Source organism: Syzygium oleosum, unplaced genomic scaffold (genome assembly GCF_021117445.2).
Source record: "Syzygium oleosum isolate NSW1041296 unplaced genomic scaffold, Sole_v2.1 Sole_v2.13, whole genome shotgun sequence".
Lineage (NCBI taxonomy): Eukaryota > Viridiplantae > Streptophyta > Magnoliopsida > Myrtales > Myrtaceae > Syzygium > Syzygium oleosum.
In genome coordinates, this window is record NW_026607497.1 from 1,763,032 (window position 1) to 1,790,778 (window position 27,747).

The window sequence follows — 27,747 nt, forward strand, 5'->3', positions numbered from 1 at the left end:
TTAGTGTGGGATAATCACGCGCAAAATGTCACATTTTCCCACAAAGGAAGCAAGCTCCTATCTTACAGTAATAAGGATCGCCACGACGTCTCCCACAAGTAGTACAAGGGCCAGAATCTTGGGCTTTCCTGGCTAGTTAAAATCTCTTCTGTTACTGCTACCACTGGTTCGGCTATCATGATAATCAGTGAGCTTAAACTTCTTGTGCTAAGGTGCACCATATTTGCCACTCGCCAACATGTCTTGCTCCATCCTAATTGCTCGATTCAACACATCTTTGTACATAGTCAATACAAAAGGTGTGAGAATATTGCGAATGTTGGGTCGAAGCCCTTGCTAAAAGTATTCCGCCCTACGCCTTTCACTAGTCACGAAACCTTCCTCAAATCTACACAGTTAATTAAAACGGGCCGCGTACTCCATAAACGTTGAGCTACCTTCGGATATATTTATAAAGTCACTCCTCATCTTCGCTTGGAATGACTCGGGGAAGAATAGAGCATTGAACGCCTCAATGAAGTCTTTTCCAAGAAATGATTGCATCATTACCTTCAAGGGTGGGTCTAGTTCATTCCCATCAACATATAGTTTCGCCTTTCAAGTCTCAAGTGGCAAAGTTGACCTTTTAGTCGTCACAAACAGTCTCTGCTCTAAAGATTCCCTCTATGCTTTTAATCATACTATCGACATTGAGAGGATCCAACTTCCCATCAAACTTAGGTGGGACCGCCTTTCTAAATGTGCGAAGGTGCATGAATCAGTGGTGTCACCTTTGTCGCGACCACCCTTTTCGCGAGGAAAATGTGGGGCTAGCCTGGCGTGCGTTAAGTTTAAATTTGGAACTTAACTCAGGCTCTCCCAAACCCATACCGTATCGCGACTTGTGGTTTAGGTTTTTAACCTATAAGTGATTTTTATCTAGGAGTCGTCACTAATTAGTTTAGAGTGGGTCGATTAGAAACCCAAGTAAGACGACGGGAGAATCGCCTTACTCCTACAAACTAGAGATTCAAATGAGTTCGGGGACTTGATTATACTAGTTACACAACTAGTGTCCTTTGGATACCTAATCTTTGTTCAAACAACATTTAGAGGTGTTCATGCAGTTTTTCTATCGATTGTGAATCCTAGGGTTCTGATCCTAACCAGGCTAAGGAAACGACAATCAATACATTGGAATTACGCAAACAAAAACGTAACATATCTCTAATCAGGCACATGCAAGGTCGAATTAAATACACAATTCAAACATGCGAATCAATCAACGTGCAATTAAGCATGGCATTAATCACACAAAAGGGTAAAAAAAAGGCAATTCCAAAATCCAATTTTCATTTTTTGATTTTTTTTTTTATTTTTTTTATTTTTAATTAAAAAATATTTTTTAATATTAAAATAATAATATAGTATAATATTATTGGACCCGGGTCGGATCTCCACATCCGACCCGAGCGCGCCGGCCTAGGTCAAAGCGGAACTAGGCTCAGTGAATGAGCCCAATTCGGCAAAACTAAAAAAAAACCAAAAAAACTAGTCCAGCCCAACTTTCTAATTTTCCCTTTAAAAAAGACAAGCCTAGCCCATCCTAGACGAAACCCTAAGAGTCGGGTTGGATCTCCACACTAGACCCAGGTTGGACCGATGAAACTCAGCTCCAAAGTTATTGTTCGCAGGATGTCCAAAACTCGCGGCAAATTTCAAAAATTTATTCTAGGCAAACTACAAGCTCAAATCATGATTCGTAAAAAGTTATAATTTCACAATACCCTATATTTCCATTTCTATATATATACATACATATATATATATAGTGTGTGTGTGTAGCCCGACTACCTCCAATCGGACGCAGCAATACAGAAATGACAAAACTCTGAATTTCAAGCCATAACTTCGATGATTCTTCGGCTAGACGAATAATAGGTTTGAAGACTTACTGGCGTTACAAGACGGCGTTGATTCGGCCTCGGATTGTCAACGCGTCAAGGATTTTCCCATTTCCTCTTTTCTTTCCCTTTTCCTTTTCGCGGACGTGCGCTCTCTCCCTCTATTCTGTTTCATGTTGTCTCCGCCGAAAGCTTCTTCATTTGCTGAAGATAAAAGAAAAATGGGTTGAGGCCTATGTCTTAAGAACATGGGCCGGGCTTTGAGCTCAAATATTACATGAATTGCATTCACAATGATCGAATATTCAGATACTTCCGGCAGCATTTGTAGAACTCTAGAAAGTACTTCTTCAAGTTCAAATACAAATAAAATATAGAAAAAACTAGACAACCAAGAAAGTCCCATGTATTTCAGCCTAAAAAAGAAGTAAACAAAAAGAAAGTTCCTTATATGTAATCCAGCAAAAACCTGCGTAGCTCAAGGTCATTCGAACAAATGACTTTCATCTCATTATTGTTTCAAACGGACTAGAGTAAACCAACCAACGCCATCGAGTAAATACCGATTTCCCTCTTCACGCTCGCGAATTACATAAGACTAGACAGACAAGCGATAAGCAATGAAGAAACTCACCTGGGTTTGCGTATGAGGCAAAAACGGAGCTCATTTCAGAGAGAGAGAGGGAGAGAGAGCGGGATGGAGAGGGAAATGACGAGATCTTGTTCCTAGTTAAAGACTCTTTCTCCGTGTCGGATGGAGCGTTGCAATCAGTCCTGGTACGGCCTTTCAGGAAGAAGAAGATGGTACAGCAACATTAACTGAAATCATTCATAGTTGCTTACCTCCCGAGATGATGGACGTCCCATTTTGGAAAAAGTCATTCTTTTTTACACTCCGACGGCTAGGGGCATGCACTATTCTGAAAAATGCCTAACCTTTTTTTTTTATCTTTTCCCTTTTTCTCAGCTTAGTCTCCTTTCGCTTTGTCTGTTGTGCTTTGTCCCGTACCCGTTGACGCCCATCACTTTTTCTATTATGCTTCATGCCGTACCCGTTGACGCCACCTCTCCATGACGCCTTTTGCTCTGCCAAAAACGGAATGGGGAATTTGACCATTCCTCGATACAGTGTGTCGTGCCTACATTACTTCTTGTGGAACGACGCGTTTCGGGCGTTCAGATCCCCCTTAGATCTCGCCGAGTTGCCCGTTATGATGAATGATGGAGATAGTAGCGGGCGGGGGAGGAAAAAAGAAAGGGGGGCAACGCCAAGCGGGAAAAAGGCCCGGTAGAACCACCGTGATGGACCGGGCAGCGTATTTTTGATTTTTCGTTTTTTTTTTATTTATATATATTTTAATTTTTAATTATTCGCCAGTTTACCTATTTGCATAATTTTGTTATTTTTGCTATTTTGCTATTTATATTTTCATGAGGAAATAACGATCTACCAGACCGACAAAATTAAGTGTCAATAGCAGTATATGGAAAAGTCATCCTTTTTTGACAATCCAACGGCTTGGTGGGCATTTAGACCCCAAAAAAAAAAAAAATAACAACTAAGGGGCACGCATTTTCTGAACCTTTTTTTTGGGTCTGTACATTTTGAACTTGACTTGGGACTTGGTCTTTTGTTTTCCACACTCTATCCAAAACTCTAGTTCGACCATCTTATACATTTCAAATTAAAAATTGTATCAATTCAATTAAAAACTTTTTGACAATTTGTCAATATACTCGTTCCGGCCAATTTTAATCAAAAAATATTGACAAGACAGTCTAGTTAGCTTTGGCTGCCCTATCTGGCGAGGGCAGAGCTGAAGTGGATAATTTTTTTAAAAATTTCTCATTTTTTTCTTTCTTTCTTTCCTTTCCCCCAATGGCCAATCTCAGGCAATGGCTGGAGAGGGCTTGCAGAGGATCACTCTCGCCTGGCTCTAGCGATGGCCTGGGCAAGGGTGGAGCAAGCCACAATAAAGGAAAAAAAAGAAAAAATAATTTAAAATTTTAAGGCCCTCGTCGATTGCAATGAATGAAAAAAAGAAAAAGAAAAAAGAAATAAATAATTTAATTTTTTTAAAAAATTAATTATGTTTGAAATTATAAAAATTATCCATGTCAGTACTATTGTTGTCACGTAGGACGACCGATGTCTATATTAGTGATTTGCAATCAAAATTGACCGGATAAAGTAATTTGGTTAAATTAAAAAAGCTTATGATCGAATAATCATAAATGCAATAAGTTTAGAGGATATTTGGGTAATTTTACTCGGGAAGGGAATTTTCTTCCTTAGACCAGGACTCTCGGTGGCTCGAGTGAATCTCAATCGTCGATTTGTGGGTCCTACATGGGCTGTACATGTGGGGTCTCGGAAAAATCAACGGTTATGATGCATTTTGATCCATTGGATCCAGTTTCAGTTAACAATATAAGCCCAGCCCATCCCAGCCCAACCCAATTTGGAAGCCTCTATATAAGACGAGCGCGAACCCAGCCCAACTCGAACATCAACTCTACATAAAGACGACGACCGCGTCCGGGTCGTCGCGAAAACGCCTGTCCTCGAATCTGAACTCCGTCGTTGTCGTCGTCGTCTTCTTCTTCTTCTTCGCTTCGCCTCCGCGTTAGGGTTTAACAGCAAGAATCTCTGATCTCCCAAACTTCCTTTGCTTCGTCCCGACGGCAAAATCCATGGAGACCTTCACCGTCCCTTTCGCGGTGGACCTCTCTAAGAAGCGCAAGATCGAAGACAACAACAACGGGTTCGCGCCGCCGACGGAGCAATCGGACGCCGTCCCCGCGCTCGCCCCCCTCGAGGCTCGCAAGATGATCGAGCCCTTCACCAGGGAGCAGCTCCTCGACGTCCTCCAGGAAGCCGTCATCAACCACCCCGATGTGCTCTACGCGGCCCGCGCCGTGGCGGACGGCGACGCCACGCAGCGGAAGCTATTCGTGCGTGGCCTCGGATGGGAGACCACCACCGAGGGGCTCCGCTCGCTCTTCTCTGTGTACGGAGAGATCGAGGAGGCTGTCGTGGTCCTCGACAAGGCCACGGGTAAGAGCAAGGGTTATGGGTTCGTCACGTTTAAGCACGTGGACGGCGCGCTCCGTGCTCTACGGGAGCCAAGCAAGAAGATTGATGGCCGAGTGGCAGTTACCCAGCTCGCTGCCGCCGGTAATACCGGGTCGAATGCGAATCCCGTGGATGTTTCCAATAGGAAGATTTATGTAGGTAATGTGCCGATTGATATGCCCTCGGATAAGCTTTTGTCTCATTTTTCTGCGTATGGTGAGATTGAGGAGGGCCCACTGGGGTTTGATAAGCTGACTGGGAAGTCGAGGGGTTTCGCTCTGTTTGTATATAAGACGATGGATGGAGCACAGGCTGCGTTGGTGGAACCGGCGAAAATGATTGATGGGAGACAGGTAAACTGTAAATTGGCGATCGATGGGAAGAAGAAACCTGGAGCGGGGCCTATGGGAGGTCCTGGTGCACCTGGTGGGCATGGCGATCGCCCAGTTGATGGAATGGGAATGGGTGGTGTACCTTCCTTCGCGGGGTCTGTTCCGGGGCAGTATGGTCCGAGTTCGGTTGGAGGTTACGGTGGGTTTTCGGGTCAACCATCGGTGGGTCTGATGAATTCGGCTTCAATGGGTGGCCCCAGTGCGACTTCTATGACCAATCAGGCTCCTTCATCCCTGGGCGGTGTTGGTGGTTTTGGTACTGGACTAGGTGGTCCATATGGTGGTTATGGCGGGCATGGGTCTGCCGGCTATGGAGGGATGGGTGGTGCTCTTGGCGGACATGGTTCTGCTGGGGGTTTTGGTGGCGTTGGCGGCGGTTTGGGTGGTGCTGCCGGTGGACTAGGTGGTGTGGCTTCAGGTTTTGGAGGTGCTGCCACTGGATCATCTCTGTATCGGCCTTCAGGTGGGTATCCTGAAGGGGGGAACTATGGCTTGTCATCATCATCTGCTTACCCAAGTCAGACTCAGCAGCCAACAGGGACCTCTCCTGTGCCAAGGGTTCCCCAAGGAGGAATGTATCCCAGTGTGCCTCCTTATTATTGAGGTAATGTCGTATTTGCATTTAATCCATGTCGTTCGTTACCTGCACTTTTTCTTTGTCATGTGGTTACGTACTGTGATTGCAGCTGTTTCCTTGCTAGTTATTATTTGTTTGTCCGTAGAGGATAGTTTTGTTTAGTAGTGTGCTGTTGAATGCCTTAATGCTTTTGTTTCTGTGGCATCATCTATTCATATTCTTGGCTGCTGTACTTTTTTTTGATCATGGCATGACACAGCTATGAATTTAGTGGTTGACCTGGAGTGATATTTTTGAGTCTTGTCCATCTTTTGGTTTTCCATCTTACATTGATTGTGGTGACGCATGTGGTTTGGCTTCAGATGGCTGTCCAGTTAGCATGATGTCTGTTGTCACTTTTCAGAGTCAATTGTTACCATTTTTAATGTAGACCTCCTTATATATTTTACTCTTGCGCTTATGCAGTTGGCTATCTGGGTGCGATGCATTTGCATGTGTTTTCATGCATGTTGGAGTGTACTATGCTTGTGGGCTCTTAAGTGTCATCCATTTTGTGTGATATTTGCACATCCTGCGGATTTCTTTCTGCATGCATTTACTAAGTAGAATTCTTTAAATTAGTACCAAAGCATCTGATTGCTCTATGGATTTTCCTCTTCAAGTCTTATACAGGATACATGTGCACCCCTAAGGCAATAAAATAAAATGGATTAAGTAATTAGTATGGATTAGGGTTTTGTTTGCATAAGCATCTCTGAAGGCCTGGTTCACTGAAGTCTTTAAGCAAAGATATGTTGTCTTTCAATCATTTTGTATGGTATTGCCATGAGTTGTCATTAAAGTGTTGAAGTGTCACCTGACATCACTGTGGAATGGACAAGACTGGTAAATAAAAGCATCCTTAGTTATTCTTCCGGAGTTATTGAATTTGTATTTGACCGCATTGTCCTTATGTATTTTAGCTTGAAGTTTAAGCTTCATGGTTGTGAAATGATGTATTGAGTTGTGATCGATATTTTATTCAGGTGTATGACAGCTTGTTGGGGCAGATGCTATTATCATTCTGGTGATTGACTGAATGCAAACAATATTTCTCTGGTTTGATGAATGCATTAGCTGTGCTTTTGCGGCCTCTTCTTGACTCATCTTCTCCTTAATGATGTGGATCTGACTACTGTTAGCTAAAGCTTCTTCAGATTAGATTTGATATTTTGGAAGCTTCTGTAATATCCGAGCACTTTTCTCGATTGTAGGTGCTTACGAGCAGAAGTGTTGATGTTTAGTGATAGGTTTCTTGTACTCATTTTTATGATTGTTTCCTTTACCATTATATACCCCGTATGGATTTTGGAATTTTTTTTTTTATTGGTGATGGCTGCAAGGATGTTATTCGGGTTGCTTACTTTGGTGATGTCTTTTTATGTGATGATTCAAGTTTGAAGGGGTAAGAAAGAATCCCAAAAGTTTTTTTTTTCCCTCTTTGACTTAGCTATAGTAGAGAATCCTGGTTTTTTCAGTTGGTAGGGATGGCTGTTTTTTTCTCATTTGGTTTTCTAGCCTCGTCTCTCCCTTGTTTTTGCCTATGTACAATTTGGTTTTTGGAGTTCTGGGTTTTGGAAGGGTTCAGATAGTGGTTTCTTAAACACAATTTTTTGGAATATAAACTATAAAGTTCTTTTTTCTCTACTCAACTTCAAGGACATGACTTTCTATATCCCTGAAATCCCTGCTTAACCTTTTCACCATTATTAGGCTGATTTTGTTGACCCTTGGATAATGGCAGCTATACAAATTACAACGGGTTGCTGCTGTGGCAGACATTTGCTTCTGCAAGTCTCTTGCTAGCATCATCATGATTAGTGCCTTTCTTTTGGTCGGGAACTGTGAAACACATTTCATCCAACTTTTTTTATAAAATGCTGTTGCTTTTGGAAGTCATTCTGCAAGTCTGTGATGTCATGCAGCTAGTCTGCTATGCATGGCTTTTGTTTCAAAGAAACTTGTTTCTGTGTTGAGTGTAGTTGCCTGTCGTTATGGGTGAATGCTATATTCTCTAGTTTCTTACTTGGGTGTGGGCAATCCTGTTCTTCTTTATTCTCCCCTGCTTGTCCTAATGCGAGTTGTCGTTGGTGGTTGGGATTTCAAACTTGTATCTTGGTGATGGCGTGGTTCTGGAATACAATTTTGCCTACAAGTCAATATCTGTTCCTCAATTGTTTCAAGATGTTATTTTTATGTTGTGTATGATGCTTCAGCTTGCTAGTTTAGCCTGTCATATGGGTTTAGTCTTGTGCGCTGTTGTTGCAAGTGTAACATTCTCTGGGTACAAGTTTGTTGTCCTAATTATTAAGTCTTTAGTTTTTGCTGGTGCAATATTTAATACACCCAGGGACTAAGCTGAAGTTTGTGGTCTTTATCTCTTTTATCTTGAAGTTGAGCTTGACTTACTGGCATCTGCTTCTTCATATGGTATTTCAAAGGTGCTAAAAATGGGATATTTAGGACGCTGGGGAGAGTGAAATAAGCTTTAGGATGCACACTCTAGTACCATTGTCTGACTAGAGTATTTGTTATGCAATGATCATCTCCTAATTGAATGAGAATGATAAAGGTGATCGAAAGTGCTTGGACAATTTATCCATCGTGGTCTTTAAGATGCTTTTGTGCCTTTGGTGTCACTTTGGATGAACTTATTTTGTTTGATAAAAGGAGGTAAAATATCCCACTCAAATGTCAGAGGGTGCTTATCACTGGTGGGAGCTTATCGAAGTTGTTATGTTGATCATTTTGTAGGATAAGATGGTATTTGGCTGACTTTTCACTAGATGTAGTGGTTGATTCGTGAAAGTTGGATGGGTATTATGGGGATAAATTTTTAGGTGTTTTTGGACCAAAAACTTTTAATCAAAGTAATATGCGTGCACAATGTTAGGGACTTTCTAATTTTGTTTTGGGTTGATGCATGGTTGTTGACTTGGGTGGAGGGAATGGTGTGCTCCCGGAGTGCCCAGAAACTTCTCGCATAATTTGGCCACATTGCTTTGATAGTTTGAATCATCATCTCATTGATATTGCAGAGGTGGTATTTAATTATATACGCATTGATGTCTACAATACTAAGTGAGATGACCCTAATGGTCTTTGAAACTCGGTTGTCAAGTCCCACCTTTCAAGAACTCTTCAGCCAGAGGCATTCCAAATTAGCATACTCGACGATCTACAATTGACAATTTGACATGGTGATGATTTGTTATGCCAATTGCTGTTTAAATGTTGGTAATTCATGTCCATTCGATGTCCGTACGTGATCGATAGATGGTAGTGACTGTCTTGTGAAGCTTTAACTTAATTGTTCTTTCTATATTAAAATATGGTGTTATGAATTGGTGTGGCTAAGCTTAAAATGGAATTGGAGAAATTGGAAGTGGCTTAGTAAGTCATCTTAATCATTTAATGCTTTTGCCTCTCCTTGTTCTTTTCCATTTTTCCTCGTCCTTGTTCATGGGGCATGAGACATGACCCCTTGCGAGTAAGGTCGAGGCCAGGGAAGTTCTGATAGAAGAGTTTCCGCCACCAGAGTTGGATGAATTTCAGGCGATGCGGTTGTTGGAAAATGTCATTCTTTTGTACGGGGGCGAGTTGGATGACTCCTGAAAATTAGGACATAAGCTTGCTAAGTTAGGAAATTTTGTATTTGTAGCACTCGTCAGGGCACTCGGGATGTATCTCATGCGATGCTAGACAAATCATCAATTGTCGTTTGCTCAAAAAGAATTTTGGAAAGTGAGTTTCAGCTACTGAAATCCTGAGACCAGTAATTTTTTCAATATAAAAGTAAAGAGAAATTACACAAAACTCTTCCGAATTTTGGTGATGGCACATGTTTGTACCTAACCTTACAATTGTTACTCATTACCCCTGTACTTTCGTTTTGGTGTAGCCGTAAGGTTTCTGATATATTTTCCGATAGCATGAGCAATGCACACGACTTTTGTGGGCTAGATGTGTATTTTTAATTCATTTTTTTAAAAGGAGATTTCTGTTTTATCATTAATTTCTGTAAAAAATGAAAAAATAAAGAAAATATGGAAAATGAAGTTAATTGATATACTGTTAGAAAAGATAAGTACTTATGCTGATATTGAAAATAAAAGTTGGATGAATATATTAATAGAACTGATGAGATAGTCTAAGAAAAGGAAATACGATTAAGTGAAAGGGGATTTGATGCTAAATAGTGGCATTGGTTATGCATTGTGTCTCGTCAATGTCTATGAGCATCAAGTTCAATATGGAACCACTGGCTTTTTTTCAACCCTCGAGGCTTCCTCCAAGGTGATCATCGTTCCCCTCATCTCTTTATCATAGTGGCAAATGAATTATCAGCCTATTAAATGAAGCCGTGGGTGGAAAGAAGTGTGAAAGGGATTAAACTAAATAGACATTGCGCTATTCTATCTCATTTTTTAGCGCATATTTCCATTATTTTTTTCTAGATGGACGACTTCGAGAATGTTAGGGCATAGACACTATTCTAAATGAGCATTGCTTCGCTTCGGGGCAGGTCATCAACTTGAATAAATTAGGAATGTTCTTTTAGCAGAGATTGTCCACATAGTCTTAAAAAGGAATATGCCGTTGGAATTGAGGGTTCCTGAACTAGAGAAAACAGGGAAGCACTTGGGGATTTCATCGGATTGGGGCAAAACTAAAAAGCAAATGTTCATGTGGATCTTGGCTAGGATAGATATGAAACTTGATCGATGGAAAGAAAAGATGATTTCTAAAACAAGGAAGGAAATACTTATTAAAGCGGTGGTATAAGGTCTTCCGCAATATGCAATGTTGATATTCAAAATATCTATTTCTATATGCCGGGCCAATGAATTTGAAATTGCAACTTTTTCGTGGAAAAATGGAGATTCCAAGTCAGGAATTCATCGGAAGAAATGGGATGTGCTGAAAAGAAAAAAGGACCAAGGAGGATTGGGCTTTCAGGGATTTAATCGTCTTTAAGAAGGCCATGCAAGGAAAACAAGCTTGGCGAATGAACTAAAACTCTTCTGGCATATGGGTACAATACTGAAATTGCTCTATTTCCCAAATAGAAAATTCTGGAATGCTGCAACGAGGGGAGGGAGGGCCGTGGCTATCTCCAAAAACGTGAAGATGAAAAGTGGGACAAAGATCAGTATTAGAGAAGATAAATGGCTGAAAACAGGTGTCACTGGGGGAAAGTCTGTGCAAGGAGTGGACAACCCAAGAGAGAAGCAGAGCTGATTATACAAGAGGATCTAGGATGAACAAAAACTGTATTGGCATGTCTGACAAGTAGACTTGAAGAAATCCTAGAGCAAGACAGAGAAGTTTGGACCTGCACTAAATCTAGATCCTCCACAGTTAAAAATGCCTATGATCAGCTAAGGGGAACAGAGAAGCAGCAGTAATCAGATCAGGAGACCCCGGCCGAGCAAATCGAAACCCTACCTTGTGTTGAAGCGCTCTAGCACTTCCGGTGGAGATCTGAACCGATCTTCACCTTAGAATTCGATAGTTTAACTTTAATAAGTGCATTGACAGGTCGTCATAAGTCACCATAGGCCTGCAAACTTCCTTTTTTTTGGGTCGAAAGGTTGGCAAACTTCAGTTGGCCAAGTCTAAGAACATCAGCATAGTCCATTTACTTGAGGGAAGCAAATCAAGTAGCAAACTTCAGTTGGCCAAGTTGATGCGCACTCATATGGTCGAAGAGGTCGCGTGGCAAATCTTCTCATACATGGGACCCACAACAAGTAAAAGCAGCTTATCAATCTCCGCCTTTGTTTAAAATGTTCTAATTAAAATTACAAGAAATAAAAACGTGTTCAACTTCGCTACCTTCGTCTAGAAAAATTTGAAAGGAAATGATCCCTTGAATGGGAAGGTTACTTGGCAATGGCCCGAACGTAGATAAATATATTAGGAGTGCATTTGTTTCACGAAAAACGTAATGTTTTTAGAAAATATTTTCCGGAAATTTTTTTTCTAGGAAAGTGGCTAGTTTTCCTTTATTTAGTGATGTGTGATTGAAAAAGTTTTCTGGTGTTTGGATCTCATTTGGAAAATAATTTTAAAATGCGTTTGTTTTACCAACCCACACTTGTGGCCTATCACTGAGGCCGGCGACTAGCAGAGGGAGGAAGAAGGAAAAAGAAAAAAGAAAGAAAAGAAAAAATAAAATAATAGTAAATTCAAGATGAGCAATCCTAAAAAGTATTTTACCTTATTTGATTAGAAAATTCACTTTTCTAATTTTATACATGAATATCTTTCTTGATCGAAAAGTATTTTCAGCTGACTTATCATTTTCGGCCAACTAAACGAGTGAAAGTCCGGAAAATAGATTCTAGGAAAATACTTTCTCTCAATCACACACACCCTAAATAATATTTAGGAATAATGATTACAAATGTATTTTGATAGAGGACAAGAATTAGCGACCGTTTTTAATGGTAGAGCAGTCATCCTTTTAGGGAGAAGTGTGTCCTGCTTTAGCATCTAATCTCCTTGTCGACACAAGCCAAGCGAGCTTCTTCCCTCATGCAGCTCTCGGTCTCTCTGTGCGGCGCGCCCTCATCAGCTCAACCTCGGCGCATGACGACGAGGCCGCGCGCTCCTCTGCGGCGACCCTCTCTCCTCCACGCCTCCAGGTAAACTGATCTTGACCGGCTCCCCCCCCCCACGCGCTATCCGGCGGGGCTTCGGGCCCTCCCCCTCCGTCTCGCTCGTGGTCTCCGATCATCGCGTCGCGCGCTGCTTCGTCTTTGGTTTGGGCGTTTACCGAGTCGGAACGGAGTGATCGAGGTCTCGCTTTGAGTGGGGGGCTGGGAGGAGTTCTCCGTGCTGCTGGGTCGCTTGTCGGGAGATTCTTTTTGGTCTTTCTAGTATGGGTGTTGCGGAATCTTTTTGGGGTTTAAGAGGATGGTGCCGTGAGCTTTCCCGATTGCGTCGAGAGGGGTTTCGTGTGTTCCCTGAATTTGTGCATCGTATCGTGATCTCGTGATTGGTGTTGCTCGCAATTTGTTGCCGGCTGCTTCCAGAAGTTCATACTTGACGTACCTAGTTAGAATTATGAATCCTTGGTACGTGTAGAATATCTGCATAAACGTGCTTCGTATTGTTATCTTGATGATTCGAACCGATCATGGTGCCACTGTGCCAGAACACATGTGGAGTACATGTTCTTCTAAGCAGAGTCTAACATGGATCTGTTTCTCTTTGAAGTTTGATTGGCGGCTTGGCCTATTTGAATGAGCCTAGTCAATACCTTCTCCTGGTGTGCACTCCTCTAGTGTTCCCACTTTCCGATGCTTTGTTCTCCGCTGTAGTTTCATGACCTATCTCCATTGCACCAGGATGTTTCTGGGGCCAGCTTTCTGATTTCCGTAACTCTTAATCTGGTTTCCGTACTTACTACTTACTATCTAAGTTTGAGCGGCAGTTGTAGTTGAGTTGTATGGTGTCTTTCTTCTAGTTCGGCTATTGTCTTAGGTCCAATTTCTCGTAGCTATTTGTCTCCCTACCGTAATAACCTTCTTTCATTTTGCTGCCTCTTCTGCTGAGATAATATTAAAAAGCTCTTGCTATTTCTGGCAAAATTCATTAAAATCACCTTAACTGTTGCTCTTCCATTTTCAAATATATTGATAGGGGTAGGGCGACTTAATTTTGCCACTTCGCGCGCTTTCATGTTCTGTTTGACATGTTCTCCTCCTGGTTGGAGAGGTGTACCGCTCCTAGAACAGGATAGAAGATTTATATAAAATTAGGCCCTTCAGTCGCCCCATGCAGTTATCGGTCTATCGATGTGATTGCCTCTCTTGTGAGGTATGGAAAGTACAAGTTTTCGCTGTTTTTCAGATCTCTTCTTTTTCTTTCGTAGAATTGGGTAAAAGAAGATTTACTGATGGTATGGTTATTGTGAGTGATTCGATGTGCTAAAATGACTTTCAGGTGTTCAGCATTTAGCTAGTGGTAGTGACTGGTTTCATAGACTTCCTCATCAGCATACAGGATGTTAACATTGGTGTGGTTTCGGGCATTAATTTTTCTTTGTATGTGTCTTTTTAGGCTCCTCATTCTTGAGTACGAATAGTGCCTCTTGTTCTTCAAGACAAGGAGGCTTTTCCAAGTATCGATTACTGGAAAAAACAAATCAACATCGTAATGGATTTGTCTGTTAAACGTCAGAGCTGGTTTGGCCACTTATACCAAACGCTATGCCAGGAAGGGGATGGGACTATGAAGCAGGTAAAATTCATTTTTTGCGATACTTTGTTCTCTTTTTCTATCTTTATTTTCAGCTTTTCCCTTCTATTTCAGGTAAGATAATTTTAACGTCTTCGTCATTATAACTAGAAAGAATTTTGCATGGTATCTACTATCGAATTCGCTGTTCAGGGATAACACCTTATGAGGCATGCATGTATTATTTGTGTGGTTTAGGTACATGCGTGTTATATTTCCTCTAGACTCTACTATGTAGTTTGTTCCTTGATGCTGAACACCTTTCATTCAGGATTTTGATCATATCGAAAAGCAAGTAGAAGCTGCTGGTGAGAAAGTGAAAAGTTTTTGCTGTAAAATCTTCCGTGATGTGCAACCTCCTGAAAGAGATGTCATGGGATTCGACCTTCAATTGGATTCAGAAGGAGATACTTCCACCAGTGGCAGTGCTAGTTTAATGAAAAGTGTTGAAAATGAGCCTGGGAAGAGTATCCCAAACCAATCGCAGGTGGTCTCCCCCTTAGAGAATTATGTGGGTCATGAATTGAGTGAACCTGATCCTTTTATAGTTGACCCCCAGTTGGATCCTCAGAGAAGTATGCCAGTGGTAGAAAGTAATGATGAACATGTCCAGGTGATCACAGAACAATTGCAGGTGACCTGCCATTTGGACCCTTTTCAGGAACCAATTGAACCCCAAACTTTTAATTGCTCTTCTCAGAATTCGATTGGGGTGCCAGCGTCTTTCTCAGATGTGGGGCTACCAGATGAACCTGCTTCTTTTGATAGTATAAAGAACCAAGGACGTACAATGGATGATCCTAGTCAGGAACCAGAACAAAGTGAACCTCAAACTTCTGATCCCTCCTCTGACAATTTGTTTGGGGTGGCGGAGTTTTCCTCAGATTTGGGACATACATTCAACGACCCTAGTCAGGAGCCAACTGGATCTCAAACTTCTTATCCCTCTTCTCCAGATTTGTTTGAGGTGCCAGAGTCTTCTTCAGAATTGGAATTGCTGGACATAACATTTACTTTTGATAGTGTGAAGAACCTACCAGGACATTATTTTGACAACTCTAGTTGGGAAAAAAGCGAGTCTCAAACTCGTAATCCCTCTTCTAAGAATTCATTTGAGGTGCCAGGGTCCTCAAATAAGGTACTACTGGACGAACCAACTGCTTTCAGTAGTGTGAAGAACCAACAAAGACATATAGTCGACTCCCCAAGGGCTCCAGTGTCTGTGCATTTACTTGAGGGTGGACGGTCCAAATCATCTTTGGGGCATACAGATGGTGCCTTGACTGAAGAAAAGGCTGCCAAGTTTTTGAAGGAAAATGCTGTGCAGGGGGAGCCATCTGCACCTGAGGTGTACATAATCTCTTCTGTTGAAAAGGATTTATGTGAAGCTGATTTTCTGTCCATTCATCTCCCTAGCGAGGACAATGCAAACACTGAAAGTTTAGCCCCAAACAAGCTTTTGCCTGCAAATTCAGTTCATGCTGAGGTGGACCTTGTCCCTTCTGACAACTTCACAGTCGAAACTGTGTGCAGCATTGGTGCTTCAAATACGAACGCTTCATCTGATATGTCTTCACCAGTTGCATCTCATGAGGAAGAGGCAAAGACAATGGATCTTGAAAGCTTAAGCTATCCAGTGGAAGTTGAATCTTATGAGTCGGAAATCTTGCCTGAAGTTTCCTTTCAAAGAGCGAGCTTTTGTGATGATGAAGTTGGTATTTTGAGAAGTATACCTCATAGTTCCAGCTTTACCCCATTCTCCCTATCAGGTGGAAGCGGTTAGTATTTTCAGATTTCTCTGGTTGCAAAATCTTTACATCCTTTCCATTCATAGATGATTTTAAGTTTTCACGAGCCCCATATCCTTCTACAGTGGAAAATGCCTCTGGGTTTAGTGACGCTACTTCTTTGACTGAAGCCTACAGAAAAGAGCACATTCAGTTCGATGAGTCTGCTGAATTTCATGATCTCTCGTTCTCTTCAGGTAAGGATCCATCTTCAGACGCAAGAATGGTCCTTTTCTAAACCATAATGTGCATCTTTGCCTGCATATGTTGTTTTTGGAAGTGGTTAAATTGTATGCTCATGTCATTATGTGACATACAGGTAAACTTTATTAGTGGTCCCAAAGTTCGGTACTATTTTCAATCTGGTCTAAGTTTTGATTTCAATCACGCAATGCACTAAATTGCAATTGATGCATTCTCACTAGAATCTGGCAAATTTCCAGCAAAATGTTAATGTGGTGGCCGCATGGTGCTGACATGGCATCCAATTGAGCTTCATGTCAGCCTAACTCAATCGCATGATCCTTGCAATCCATGGCAGAGGAGCTGTGCAACTCTATGCAAGCCACGGAAGAGGGTCACAGGACCTTCGGCCGCTGCTGTTACGTGCAAAGGGCTGACAACCCTCAACTGCACGTGGCGGTCCTCTGCCTCTCTTTTTCTTCTTTCTTTTTTCTTTTTTAAGTTTGTACTTGTTTTCTCAAGTTCTTTAAAATTTCTTAAGTTAAGACTGAGTAGGGAGTATTGTCATTGTCATGTGGTTGCCAAGAGGTCATGTCAGCAATTCTTAAAAACATTGATGGGATCTCGGTCAAATTACCTAAATTGCAAAAACGAAAGTTTGGACCGGATGATATCCCTTTACTGACTTTATCCATGTATATCTCTGTTTGGCTGTGCTATCTTTTGATTGTCTTTCTGATTGTGCATTGATTATCTTGTGAATTCATGCTTATGTAACTATCCTCGACATTGATATCATAGATAAGGACAAGGAGGTGAAGCTTGAGGAGAGCCATGTTACTTTGGATTCTCGTGAACTGTATGCTCTGTCTCTTAGGATCCAACGGCTCCAACGGCTCAGATCATTCAAGGTACTCTCTCTCACTCCACGTCACGCAAGTACATGCATTATGTTTGTAGAATTTGGATGAGCTTCCATTGTAAATTTTAGTGTTTTCTGATATTGTTCACCCTTATCTTTCAGCATGTTTTCATTCTAGACATCAATCTCACTTTGATTCATTTCGATATGTTATCATAAACTTGTCTCTCATCCCCGCTAAATGATGTTCCTTTTCCTGTTCCATTCAGAAGAAGATCATGGATACCTTTGCTCCAAGACAAAGGACAGTAAAAGAATATGAACAGCTTGGAATATGGTATGAAGACAGTCAAATTGACAGCGAGTTTAATCGGGAAATAGAACATACTACTTCACCATCAGCAATCTCAGCCTTTTCAGACCGTCAGAGTTCGCAAGAACATCAGATTGACTCTGATTGGGAACTATTATAGGTCATACCTATACTTCCTTAGGTAAACTGCATTAGAAAGGTAAACCCGGCTTTTTTTACCATAGGGATGAATTAGTTGTGGATGATCCACTGTGACATTAATAAGTATGATTGTCAGGAGGTTTTGTCGAAATATGGAGATGAAAAATAAAAATAGTCTGAAAGAAGATACAGCTTCCTATAGAAATGATATACTCGTAAGCAGGTATCTTTTGTTTTTCCTATGGCTACATGTAACGTTTTTGCACCCAAGTTGTACTTGTTTTCGTCGGGAATTTCAGACCTGGACTTTGCTATGATTGGAGCTATAGAATGGTTCTATGATCTTTTAACAAGTAGGTGTACAAAATTTCATTCCATGCATCAGGGAGTCCTGGTAAACACCAGTGGATGCAATCACCAAACGTTTTGGGGTCAGATCTCTGCTCCTTTGTCAAGAGCTTGCCCTTCCGCTCCGTAAAAACTGATGTGTGAGCATCTTTTCTGAACTCCGACATCTGAGTTATGTTCAACAATGTTACATTGATCTTTAGCTGTTGGACGGCATGATGTACTATTTTCATGATCTCAAGGTTTGATCCACTGCCCCAGTATGGACCCTGGATAGGGTATGATTCACTGAAGCAGTTTTCATCACTTCCAGGTCTCCATTCCCAGCTCCTGCAAACCATAGGAATAACAGACTAATGACTATGCTTGAATAGATTGTATGTGCACAACTTTGGTTGACTTCGGTACCTAAGTGAGAGGAAACTGAGAATGCTCGGACCGAACAGCAAACAGAACAGCAATTTGACTAATATGAATACTGGGTAGAAATATAACAAGCATTTGAAGCATAAAAACGTCACTTCTGAAAGGTTTCCAATCATGAACCATTGATACTTGTTTAAACAAATCCTCAGCATAAACAGCGTAGAAATGATGGCTAATTTTCCTTCGTATGGGCATAACTTTAGCCCCATGCGCCATCTACACAGTGACGTTGGAAAGGGTACTCACCACAAATGTGTTGGGGACATGCTCATGAAGAAAACCTTTTGCTTTTGAGGGTCAATGCTTGATTCTAGCCAATTTGCCCAAGTTTCTAAAGCCAATCTGTATGCATCGGTAACATTGTATTCTCGGACATTGTCTCTCGAACCATATCTGGTAGAAGAAGGCGAACTACACCCGGTCACAACTATGGTTCCAGATTGGTTCGACTTTAATCAAGTAGAAGCGACATAAGAGTTGAGTGTATAGCAAGAAAGATCACGGACTGTTATGATGAAGAGCTCACGTTGCATTGATCAGAGGCTTGTGCATCCACCACACGTAGCTCTCGAATACGAGCACGTCAACTCCCTCCCAGTACTTACTGTGATTGGCGACCGAGTCAAGCTTGACTAGCCTCTTGTGGACGGTATGATTCGTGGCGTGATCTGATATCGATTCGACTATAAATGGAGCCCAGTAATACTCGATCGACGCATTGTAATCCTGCCACGTGTCAAGAAAAATGCCAGATCAAGCCTTAGGTTTTCCCTTCCAGAGTGTCGAGAGAATGTCCGGATGTACCTTAATGGTGAAAATCTTCCTGGGAGGGACTCTCCGGAGTAACCTCTTTCCTTCAGGGATTACAGATTGCACCAGGCACACCATTGAGTCAAATTGGGCTCTTTGTATTGAGTCACCAACAAACATCAGTCTCTTGTTCCTTATCATCTCCAGCATCATCAATGGGTCAAAACTGAGATATAGCCAACGAAACGGTAGGTACTCAACTTAGAATTTCTACGGGAACTGACAAATATGATTGATATACAGGAAAAAGGAAATGGTCATGAGAGAATTGAAGTCACCTTGGTAGGTTGCATCCATTCGGTTGCCACCTCCAGTTCTGGTACATAGAATCAGGCCTGCCATTTTTTAGGCAAGTCACCTGTTTCACCAAGTAAGGGCACTGGTCTTCTCTATAAAGAGGGTACGACACATTGTCCCACACCCACCGTCCCTCGAAAATGTCGCACTCGTCTTTGATCCGATCTTCAGGTAATACTAGCATCGGCACTCTATGCTCACGGCCTGCGGGGTCGCCGTGAAGCCAGAAGGCATTGCTCTTGTAGCTCCTCAGGTTGTCCAAGACTAGTCTCGCCGTTCCTATGACGAGAACCGAGGCTAGTGCCAGAGGGAAGAGGGATTGGATTTGGCGGTCGAGCGGGGATTTCGCCTTCATCTTCGGATCAGAAGATGAAGAAAGAAAATGGTGAAATCCAATCTCAGGTTGTGCATTCTCTTGGGGGTGTCTGGAATTAGTACCTTGAATCTCAAGCGTGCGTGGCCTATGCTTCATGCAACCACCGGTTGGTAATCTTGAGCTTTAGATGTCCGTTTTGCCATGACAGGTAGAGTCGTATACTTGTCTTTGGGACAACCACCTCTGACGTCGCTGCTGCTCCTGTTTCTCCCTCCATTTTCTATCCTACTCGTGTTTCTAGCGACGTTGGAGATGCTTCTTCTTTATCTGGGGATTGATTAATTTTCATTAATTTTTCGAAATTTCGAAATTTAGTTTTTGGTTAATATTAACATCTCGAAACTTTATGTACATATACTCCTCACCGGATCATTTGAAGTTCTTGTCTTGGTATATGATGTTTGGGCGAAAAGGTAGCGCAGAAGCAGAGCATGCCTTTCTGTTGGACATAAATCAATGTTCCACGCTTTAAAAGCAGGATGTAGTGTTCTTTGTGTTCCCATCAATGTTTAAAATATTACTGGAATTTTTAGAAAATTATCAAAAATCATATATTAAATATACGTGTCAAGATTTGAGTATCGTGAAAGTTTAAAAAAGTTCAGATCTTAAAAAAGTCGGATTGCGTAAGTTGTAAGATTGTGATTATATGAAAAATAAAAGGTTGATCAAGAAAGAATAGCGATAAAGGACAAATTTACATAGTTGTTTTATAACTAATTTTCACAATTTTTTATTAAGTGTCAAATATGATACACGCATTTTAATGCTCGCTTGAAGTTCATTGTATTATTTTGCAAATTGCTTATGTGAATTGGTCGGAAGCATTATCCGCATGTTAAATTCCGTATAATTTACTTAGTTATTTGAGAAAATACCAAAAATTTGTTTGACTTATTAATGATTTCATATTAAAATAGTAAAAAATGACTATTTACTGCTGCACTTTTGTAATTTTGATCAAAATTAAAAGGGCTTCCGAAGTCATTTATAAAAGAGATAATGACACAAATAATTTATAGACTTTGACTTAATATGTAGTGTGAAAAAGAGTAAATTAAACACGTACCAAAAGTTCAGGGATCACATTAACTAAATTAAAATTTTGTGGACGACGTTGCATTTATTGAACAAAGTTAAAGATCATGGACCAAATTATAAATTGAATTAAAGTTTATGGATTATTTATGTCATTTAACTTTTATAAGAAAGAAAAAAAAAATTCCAACAAATTAATATCTCCAGCTCTGAGCTTGTCTCTTCCCTCCCTCTCCATTTGCTCTGTTCCACTCGTAACCACACTCGCAAACAGCACTTCTTCAACCATGTTCAGCGGCGGAGCGTGTAGCCTCCGAACCTGTTGCCTCCGCCCTCTGCGTTCCCCAATCGAGCCTCTTCGTCGGAGTACTCGGTCGCGCTTGGCTTGCCGCCGGCGGTTCTCCGCCACGGCCTGCTCCGTCCCCAGTTCGGAGGCTAAACAGAAGGTCATCGTGATCTCCGGGCCCACCGGAGCTGGTAAGAGCAGGCTGGCGCTGGAGCTCGCCAAGCGGCTCAACGGCGAGATCATCAGCGCCGACTCCGTACAGGTATGGGTGTTGCTCTCTCCGTAGTTTCAAGTTTATTGTGGCGAGGGTAGGAATGCGGAATTGTTAGTCATGGATGATGAGTTAGAAAAAAATTTAGTTGCTTCTTAGGTATAGTGTGGTTAGGCTCAGGATTCTTTTATTTGTGTTGGCTTGATGTGGGAAAGTGAGGGATGAATCAGGCAGTACTCAAATAGTGACAGTAATTTTCTTCTGTTCTTGCTGTTCTGTAAAGACAGGTGCTCAGCTGTATACCTTAGTAACACAACACTGGGATCAATAGTTCATACTACTTGTTTTGTTCTCTGTTGCATGATCAGTGTATTAAAATTTTATGGAATAGCTTTATTTGTCTTTTGTCAGTGGTCGGCTATATCTGTAACGGGATGGGAAAGGGTGTTATTGCGCTTATGTAAGTTTGGTCGCGAATGATAAACTATCTTCAAACTCGTGGACACAGACAATCCATCTTCAGTGAGGCGAATATGCACGCTGCGGTTATGTAATCGTGGATCTTTATTCTCTTTTTGAGGAAAAAATCTCTTCCATCTTTGTTGCAGGTCTATCGAGGTCTTGATGTTGGATCTGCAAAGCCTTCCCTGAGGGACAGAAAGGTGCATAGACTATTTGCTAATTTATTACTTCTCAAATCGAAATTCGTGTTCTGACAATGTCGATTGCACTTCACCCAGGAGGTGCAACATCATCTAGTTGACATATTACATCCGTCTGAAGGTATATTGCCTAATTTTGATTAATGCTGACAACAAGACTTGTTTCATTTGCCTGTCGATGGAAATTATTCCACGAGCTTGCTATCTTAACATTGTGGCAGATTATTCTGTCGGCCAATTTTTCGAGGATGCAAGGCAAGCTACTACAGATATTCTCGACAGTGGTCGTGTTCCTATAGTTAGTGGAGGAACTGGTCTGTATTTGCGATGGTATGTTTCTTCATACGGTTGGCTTCAAGAGCTTTGCGTGGCTTGTGTTTCTTATTCTGCTTTTTCTATGAAAAGCTAATCCAAGAATTTGGTATCCCAAAGTTCTCCCGAATGCCTGATGTGGAGTTCTCCCGTCACTTCTAATTTTTTAGTATCTATTCAGTGAAGTCTACTGTTCTGAAGTCTGCTTTGGCATATAGAAGCTAGTTTGAAATACATCGGTGGATGATCAATTCTTGGGAGTATGATATTCCTGGGATTAGATGATCTCCTGCTGGCTTATTTTTCTAAATGCACTCGCCTGTTTTTACACCATACATTGATGGAAGCCTGGGATAGCACTCTAGTTGATCAATCAAAAAGAGTTTTTGGGTTTCAAACCTAGTCTTTTCTTAGAGAATCGATTGCATGGGTATTCAGTCATAGTAAGATTATTGTCTGTGTATTGTTGTTTTAAACTCTTGAATGGTCTTCTTATATCTGTTCAATTTATTGATATTTGCAAGAAGTTAGTGCCAACTTCAGTGTCACATCGACATTTTGCAAACTGTTAGGTATATGTACGGGAAGCCAGATGTTCCGAAAGCCTCGCCAGAAATATCATCCGAAGTCTACTCAGAGCTTGCAGACTTGCAGAAAAATGGTGATTGGAATGCAGCTGTGCAGTTGGTGGTCAAAGCTGGAGACCCAAAGGCCCGGCACTTGGCTGCAAATGATTGGTACCGCCTCAGGCGTAGTCTTGAAATAATTAAGGTTAGTCCGTGACACTATCTTATGTAAATTGACCATCTTCTGAGTAAATCATAATTTCCTTTTGCATTTACTTAAAGTCTTTTACCTGATCAGGGAACTCATATTATGCTTTTCTTTCTGTATGGTGGCTGATAGGAAAGGCTTGGGCCATCTTGGTTCTATGTAATGTTTTAAAATGTTGATAATGCATTTGGTGTTCTCTCTTTCCAACAGTCCAGCGGAGCACCTCCATCCGCTTTTCAGATACCTTATGACTCACACAAGGAGAAGTTCCAATCCAACATGAGTGACGGAAGTCAAGAAGTCAAGTCTTCTGTTACGTTTGAGGAGATTACATCGAAGGATTTGGATTACGATTTTATTTGCTTTTTCCTCTCAAGTCCAAGAGTTGATCTGTATAGATCGCTAGATCTCCGATGTGAAGATATGCTTTTAGGTATGCAATGTCATTTGAGGGAATCGATTCTTCATCGTAGGGATGTTGAGCTCTGCCTTTTAGAGAGAGTTCTTTTCTTTTCCTTATTAGTACATGTTTGCACCCCCTTAACAGCTATAATGAATCCCAACTTCTGGAGAAGTTTAGCATGTCATGAATATGAAGCACAGTTTATGTACTTAATCGCATTTATCGTGTAAGAAATTTTAGATGGCATGTTTAGCAGGGAATGACGGAATTTTGGCGGAAGCTCGATGGCTTCTCGACGAGGGTCTTCTCCCAAATTCAAACTCTGCAACTCGAGCTATTGGTTACAGACAAGTAAGGAATCTGATTTGTGATGCACAGCCAGCCTGTGATTTCCACCTTCGTTAATGCACTTTAGTGACAATCTTTGCTGTTTTTGGCCATCATTTCATTCCAACTCTGGCTTTCTTCTTTTCTTTCGCTTTTTATGCTAGAGCTATTGATTTGATTACAGGCAATGGAGTACCTGATGTGGTGTAGGCAACATGAAGGAGGGACTTCTGCACGGGATTTCTTAGCTTTCTTGTCAGAGTTTCAGAAAGCATCCAGGTACATACGTAGCAATCTAGACATGAGTGTCGTATGCTAATTAAAGTCGACCGTTAAAATGGTTGAGTTTATTGTTTCTTTATTTTGCTGAACTTCACAATCAGTGTGTTTTAGCTTCTTGTGTTACATGGCCTACAAGTATGGAGCTTTATTTTAATGTTGAGGTAGGCATGACTTCTTGTTAGGGTCAAATATAGGCATCAAGCTTATGTGTGTGTAGTAGTGAGGAACTGCAGGGGTTGGGGAGCTCCTTTCTCTTCTCTGATGCCTACAATAATTGAGTGGGAAAACTCTCTCTCTCTCTCTCTCTCTCTCTCTCGTTGAGAGCAGAGATAGGGAGTTGGGAACTTAAATGGAAACGGGAACAATCTCCTGATTGGATTATGTTGTACTTGGACATTTTTTGATATGTCTGCACAATTTTCCAGACACAGAATTAGGAAACACCAAATTTAATTTGTATATATTATATAAAATGCTCTTCTTTAATTTTCCTATTTTACTTTTTTCCATTGAAAATTCTTATTTGAAGTTATAACGATGAGAAATGCAGGTGGCACTTGCAATTGGTATTATGTCTACCACAAGCATGATTAATTGATGATAATTATAGTATCGCCTGTTCTTTAACAACTTCTTCCTGTTTTGTTGATGAAAGAATCTTTGCCTCATGCAGAAATTTTGCAAAAAGGCAGATGACATGGTTCCGGAATGAGCATATTTATCACTGGCTTGATGCTTCTAAATCGTTGGTACGTTTGACTGCTTTACATTCAAATGATACTTTGAAGATATTGTTTGTATAACGTATGCAACCACGCTCGATTACTTCGGCATATTGAGTTTGTCTAGAGTTGCTAATATACAATTAAGTTCTCATTGCTGAAAATTCTATATCTACATGTTTCAAATAGCCAAAAGAAAAAAAAAAAAAAAGGCAAGGTCCTTATGACTTTCTCTTTGCAAGGAATAGGGTCATCAATCATCATCGAATCCATAGCATTCTTCACTTGTTTTTGTTATTCTGGGTGTGCGTCATGAATGGCAGTCCATAAATCTGTAGGTATTTTGGCTTTTTCAGATGTCTGCTCTTCAGGTACGCCTCGTCCATTTTCTCTGAAGAAAATAGTAACTTAATGTAATAGGATACCACTAAGCTATATCTCTAGTTTTTACTTTGTTTTATAATAATGCTTGCTGGTTGTAGCTATTCAATGTAGGAAGGCATGAGAATTACAGAGTGAGCAGCATACTTAGCAATGCGTTGTAAACTTAACATGTTGGAGAGGTTGAGTGTGTCCTGGAAAAATAAGCAGTCTCCTGTGATGGATATTCTCCATACATGTTAGCTTTCGTTTTTCTGGCTACCAATTTCTCTAAAGAATAGACTTTGCAGGAAAAGGTTCTCAACTTCATTTGTCATGCGTACCATGACCAAACTGGAGAGCTTAATGTACCTGAGTCACTTAGAATGAAGAAAGAAATCTCGGGCCGCCGAGAAGATGCCGAACTTAAGGCATACCATACCAAAAACAGGTATTAGTCAGAAAGACAGTGTTGGTGCAAATGTTCGCTGCATTATCTGAATGTGATCTCTTTGCATGTGAAGGCATTTCGTTTCTCGCGAAGATTGTTCAGATATTCTAGATTGGATCAGGAGAACCCAGGGATCAACAGAAAGAACTTATTCATTCTCCTGAGTGAACCTCCTTTGGTCGTCATGACCTCACAGAACTCAGATACATGGTGACCATTCTTCACTGACCTTCAGGAGGTGCATTATTTGTGCTGTTGCTTTTTACCAATATCTTTGTTTCCTCATGATATTGGATTTACCATAATATGCTTGCTGATTCACGCCGCAGCAAAGGATGCAAATCTGTTTTTTAAGTATCACTTGAAGAATCTTAACTGAGAGTCAAAGCAAATGTAGATCTTTCTCCAAGAGAGCCAATGTTCCAGGAAAAAGACCATTTACAGAATCATTCGACCAGCTTGCTTATATATTGAAAGGTCTTTCCTGTCCTTCTGTCCATTTCCTTGATCATCTGGTCAGGTGTGCGAGTGGGGTAAGGTGTATTGCCCCAACCTCTCTCCTTGGTTTGGACGTCGACAGGGAAACGAGCGTCATCGTCTACCACACATGCTAGAGATTAAGTCTGTGGGTATGTGAGTACCTTTTCCCTCCAACATGGGTTCGTTCTGAGCAGCAGATTCATCGACATTGGCTCATCTGCATTGGCCTCTACTGTTGCAATTAATTGGACTTTCCTATTGTCACCTTATGTTGGAGTCATTCGTTTGGCTTCTCTTCCCAATCTTGTAACATTAATTGCTTTCGGAATGAAATCTTGTACTTCTAAATCGAGAGCCGGCCGATAATCTGGGCAAAGTTTCTCGATACTTTTTCCTTTTTAGAGCAAGCGATCAAAGAAACCCTCAGAAATCGTTAGCAGCAGGATCGTGTGAAGATTCGATCTTGGAATCTGACTGTCTAGTCCATTTGTTCACTGTCTTCCTATCAAGATTTCGATCAGGCATCTGAATTCGCGTTCGAGCTATCATCCTACCTATAGATATGAAGCATCTAAAACTTCTGTCGCCGACTCGGTACAGCAAAAATAAGCCTAGTAATTGCTCCAGTAAGTAAAACTAGTTATGTTGCTTTGGACTTGGCTTTTGAAGCTCTTAATGCTACCAAAACATCAACATGTAAAGCCTCTTTACGTTAGTTCGGGAATGGCCTTTCTCTTGGTTTGATTGCTTGGTACGAGCAAGAGCTACACGAAAGGGGTAGGTGAGGATTCTCCAACGCAAGTCGTCGTGTGCAAAGGGGTCCTTTTCAATTTGAGTATCTAAGCTATTGCCGGGGGACCAATCGTGTCTGCTTACGGCTAAAAGATAGATTCCACCTAAAAGCTAAAGTTTTGTGATTTTGACATGCACGAACAATTTCCCATTTTACCTTACCCAAAAAAAAAAAAACAATTTCCCATTTTTAATTTACATTGGCAACTTGTGTTCCTGAAGTTCAACGCTGTCAAAAACTCGTTGCACGTTGGAAAAAGATCGACTATTTGGTCAATTTGCTTCTTGCACAATGTCTGATATGGACTAATGCTTGTAGTGTACACGCGTCTCTTTCCGATTGGCTCTGCTTCGTATTCGAGACATCGATAATAAAAAAAAAATTAAAAACAAAGAGACCGGGAGAGAAAAGCTTGGGATGGAGGAAGGTTCGTTGATCCTCATTCAACATGGTAAGAGTTTGAAAACCCGCAGCACAACAATGATTTGAGATTGCATGTGTTATACAATTCCAAATGTTGTTGGTGACGTGAACTTTCACAAAAGAAATAATATGCAGAAAAGATTACAACATAATAAATATTCACGCCAATTAAAGTTTGCGTGGAATTTTATTCAAAATAAACTCAAATCCCATCACATGAGATCACAGATAAAGAAAAAAAAAAGCACGAACTGTAAAATTGTGATATTTACACAATCATAACATGAACACATGCTAACATTTCGAGTTCAATTATGTCCGGACATAAGTGTCGGATGTCGGGAAAATCAATGAAATCCAGAGCATGCATTTCGAAAAGGGCGGCCATTTTAATTTTAATTTTTTTGTCATTTTGAGATAATAATCGTTATATTTTAAGGCAGCGAAAAAGAGAAATTACATATTC

The 27,747-nt window shown here is 41.0% G+C and overlaps 4 protein-coding genes across 16 annotated transcripts; 3 read left to right on the plus strand and 1 right to left on the minus strand.

The window, feature by feature from the left end:
- Nucleotides 1-4,392: 4,392 nt before the first annotated feature.
- Nucleotides 4,393-9,783, plus strand: LOC115681185 (UBP1-associated protein 2C-like). 2 transcript variants are annotated; one of them, XM_056316958.1, is made up of 2 exons: nt 4,393-5,955; nt 7,712-9,783. In XM_056316958.1, the coding sequence occupies exon 1, from the start codon at nt 4,578-4,580 to the stop codon at nt 5,952-5,954; it is 1,377 nt and encodes a 458-aa protein (XP_056172933.1). In that variant the 5' UTR covers nt 4,393-4,577; the 3' UTR covers nt 5,955; nt 7,712-9,783. The 2 variants fall into 2 exon arrangements, with proteins under 2 accessions (XP_056172933.1, XP_030460891.1); XM_030605031.2 differs by lacking the exon at nt 7,712-9,783 and adding an exon at nt 6,954-7,330.
- A 2,676-nt stretch (nt 9,784-12,459) lies between these two features.
- Nucleotides 12,460-17,737, plus strand: LOC115681182 (uncharacterized). 7 transcript variants are annotated; one of them, XM_030605029.1, is made up of 6 exons: nt 12,460-12,617; nt 14,038-14,217; nt 14,486-15,992; nt 16,088-16,198; nt 16,986-17,095; nt 17,316-17,737. In XM_030605029.1, the coding sequence occupies exons 2-6, from the start codon at nt 14,134-14,136 to the stop codon at nt 17,517-17,519; spliced, it is 2,016 nt and encodes a 671-aa protein (XP_030460889.1). In that variant the 5' UTR covers nt 12,460-12,617; nt 14,038-14,133; the 3' UTR covers nt 17,520-17,737. The 7 variants fall into 7 exon arrangements, with proteins under 7 accessions (XP_030460889.1, XP_056172927.1, XP_056172928.1 ...); XM_056316952.1 differs by having other exon boundaries at nt 14,507-15,992; XM_056316953.1 differs by having other exon boundaries at nt 14,158-14,217.
- LOC115681186 (protein trichome birefringence-like 31) lies at nt 17,678-20,029 on the minus strand. Its single transcript, XM_030605033.2, has 5 exons — nt 19,363-20,029; nt 19,079-19,250; nt 18,801-19,000; nt 18,521-18,667; nt 17,678-18,178 (listed from the first exon to the last, which is right to left on the minus strand). The coding sequence occupies exons 1-5, from the start codon at nt 19,851-19,853 to the stop codon at nt 17,824-17,826; spliced, it is 1,365 nt and encodes a 454-aa protein (XP_030460893.2). The 5' UTR covers nt 19,854-20,029; the 3' UTR covers nt 17,678-17,823.
- Nucleotides 20,030-21,014: 985 nt separating this feature from the next.
- Nucleotides 21,015-26,413, plus strand: LOC115681250 (tRNA dimethylallyltransferase 9). 6 transcript variants are annotated; one of them, XR_008817845.1, is made up of 13 exons: nt 21,015-21,343; nt 21,901-21,954; nt 22,033-22,075; nt 22,176-22,284; nt 22,839-23,037; nt 23,251-23,473; nt 23,697-23,794; nt 23,955-24,049; nt 24,726-24,801; nt 25,113-25,145; nt 25,446-25,585; nt 25,659-25,823; nt 25,915-26,413. XR_008817845.1 is itself a non-coding variant. In XM_056317381.1 (12 exons), exons 1-12 carry the CDS (start codon nt 21,083-21,085, stop codon nt 25,747-25,749), a joined length of 1,422 nt encoding a protein of 473 aa, XP_056173356.1. In that variant the 5' UTR covers nt 21,015-21,082; the 3' UTR covers nt 25,750-26,413. The 6 variants fall into 6 exon arrangements, 4 of the variants coding, with proteins under 4 accessions (XP_056173356.1, XP_056173357.1, XP_056173358.1 ...); XR_008817846.1 differs by having other exon boundaries at nt 26,106-26,413; XM_056317381.1 differs by having other exon boundaries at nt 25,659-26,413.
- Nucleotides 26,414-27,747: the final 1,334 nt, after the last annotated feature.